At 39.3% G+C, this 2,540-nt stretch overlaps 1 protein-coding gene across 1 annotated transcript; it reads right to left on the minus strand.

Moving 5' to 3' along the window:
- On the minus strand, nucleotides 1-2,238 carry LOC114175485 (protein LATERAL ROOT PRIMORDIUM 1-like). Its single transcript, XM_028060243.2, has 3 exons — nucleotides 1,325-2,238; nucleotides 824-1,139; nucleotides 1-201 (listed from the first exon to the last, which is right to left on the minus strand). The coding sequence occupies exons 1-2, from the start codon at nucleotides 2,037-2,039 to the stop codon at nucleotides 838-840; spliced, it is 1,017 nt and encodes a 338-aa protein (XP_027916044.1). The 5' UTR covers nucleotides 2,040-2,238; the 3' UTR covers nucleotides 1-201; nucleotides 824-837.
- Between the last annotated feature and the right edge of the window lie 302 nt (nucleotides 2,239-2,540).

Raw genomic sequence — 2,540 nt, forward strand, 5'->3', positions numbered from 1 at the left:
TTTAAATAAAAATATGAAAACTTGAATTAAAATTCCTCAGCATCGATGTCCCTGATCTGGTACACCAAATTTAAAGGGCCCCTCAAAGCTTTGTGCATGAATATAAACACTTTTGGAAGAGAAATTTACACAATTAAGATCTTTTCCCAGAAAATCTGCAAAATCAACTTCTTTCCTTTCATCAAACTCATCACCCATCACCTGTTATTGCCATAAACAAGAAACAGTACAATTTAAAAAATAAAATTGTATTTTGGATAATTATGAGGTCAAAAATCATGAACAAATTTATTTAAAACATCAAATCACTACTTTTAATCAAAATTTTAAAATTATTCACTGATAATTACTTTTTTATATAAGTGATGAAGCATGCAACTTTAGGATGCGGCGGTGGAAATGCAACAAAGATGGCAACGTGGAAATGCAATTGCAGTCTGATAAGATAATGGACATTGAGAAGTGCACCATAAGTGCTTTTTTTTTTTTTTTCTAGTTTCCTTTTGGTTTTCGAAACTCACAATTTTCTAAAAGTGATTCTCACTCTTAATTCCTTCTCTGTTCACGCTTCACACCAACTAAGTAAATGCATGCATCATCAAATTTCTTTACAAACAATTTTCTATATCTCAGTCAACAACAAATCTGTCACTCACACTCTCACTTGATTTGAAAATGTGTAACCAGGCATTTTCTGTGTAACTTAAACTCAGATGTGATGTAACAATGTAAGATTTGGAAATAACAGAGTTTTTTTTTTTTTAATGTTCGACCAGAAACATTGATTTTATTGTTTTGAATTAAAGAGGGTGTAATTTGGTACCTGCTAAGAAATGTTCAGGTGGCAGAAGCAGGGTATGCATTGTTGTTATTGTGAAGTCCAATTGCAGAAGAACATTCTCTGTTCTTGGCACTGCAATTGTTTCCCAGTTGCAGTTCCGAAACACAAGGCACTGCATTTGCAATTTTCCCTTCAACTCCATGGTCATAGAGAAACCCTTTGAAGACATGGCCACTGATATGCACCGTTGCCAAGTATGCAAACTCATCTTCACCATTCCCAATGGCAGAGACTCTGTGACACTTGAACACTGCAGGTGCACGAACATGACCGGGTAAAGACTGTTTGAAGCTCGCATCTGCAATTTCCACACATTCATTTCAACTTCAATTTATTATACCACATTCTTCCACCAATTACTTCAAAAAACCACAAATCAAAAGTAAAAAGTTACATGGATCAAACCACACCAAAGTTTACGATTTAATTTCCTTGATGAGTGAAAGAACATGAAAATGAAAGTGAAAGTGAAAGTGAAAGCACCTTGGTGAGAAGAGATTGTGGCTAAGCTTTTAGGTGTTGTAGCGTTATTGGAGTTGGAGCTGTGAGAAGTGGCAGTGGCGTTCTGTGAGGACCCCACTATAGCTCTTGGCCTCTTACTGCCACCGGCGGAAGGAAGCACCGTGTCCCGCTCCCGGCGGCGAATTGAAGGGACCCACGTGCTCTTCACGTGAGTGCTGCAATCGTATCCACGTCCCTTGCAACAGGTCCTGCATCTTCTAAAGATGCAATCTTTTTTGGCCCTGTTGCCACAATCTTGACACACCCTAAAGTCAGGTCCATAAATCCCGTTTTCTTCGCTCTCCATCACACCCTTATGGTGATTATGATGATTATGATGATGATGATGTCTCTCATCATCCTCATCATCCTCCTCATCGTCATCAACCATGTTGATCACACCCTTCTTCGGAGGATTCACTTCTGGGCACATCTTGAGGTTCCAATAGTTGGTGGTGGTGGTGGTGGTGGTGTTGCCAGCAGCACCACCAGCGCAGTCTTGAATCTCATTGGTTTGGTGAGGGTGTGGAACACAGGGTGTGGCAGTGAGGAGAGGGAAAATGCCAAAGCCAACACTGAGAGCGGCGGAAGAAGGAAGAGGAAGGTTGGGAGTTTGGTTTTCTGAGATGGGTTGGGGTTGGTGCAGGGAAGGTGTTTGAGCTATGAGAACTAGGTCTCTCAGGCCTAACATGCTCATTGGAACAAAACAAGTCACAAGTCACAAGCTCTGAGATCTTTATCTTGTTGCTGGTGTGGTGTTGTTGATGAAGTCTTGTGCTATTATATGGAGAGAAGAGAATTGAATTGCATCAGAACATGAGTTTCCATTCTTTTGATGCAAAACATGGTTTGAATTTTAAAAAGCAAAGATAGGGAAGAAATAATAATAAAAATGGTTAATGAGTTTAAGCATATATGTTTAGTGAGGGTTCGAGAAAAGGTGATTTTTTTGGGGGTACTGCTACAGGTTCTGACACTGAAAGTCCACTTAGAGATTCTTGGATTGGTAGGGTTGGTAATAATTATTATAATTCAAGTTTTGTGGTAGCGACCAATTTTTGTGCCCGCATGTGTAGGTTAAGGATTAGATTTCCTCTTCCACCTTTTTGTTTTCAATTCATTTTTAGAGAACACTCATTGTGGCCTTCTTTGTTTTGTTGCAAATGGAACCAAGAGAAATACGGAAAATGGCCTAACA

The sequence above is a fragment of the Vigna unguiculata genome, chromosome 1 (genome assembly GCF_037176805.1).
Source record: "Vigna unguiculata cultivar grain cowpea cultivar isolate G323 ecotype 2 chromosome 1, ASM3717680v1, whole genome shotgun sequence".
Lineage (NCBI taxonomy): Eukaryota > Viridiplantae > Streptophyta > Magnoliopsida > Fabales > Fabaceae > Vigna > Vigna unguiculata.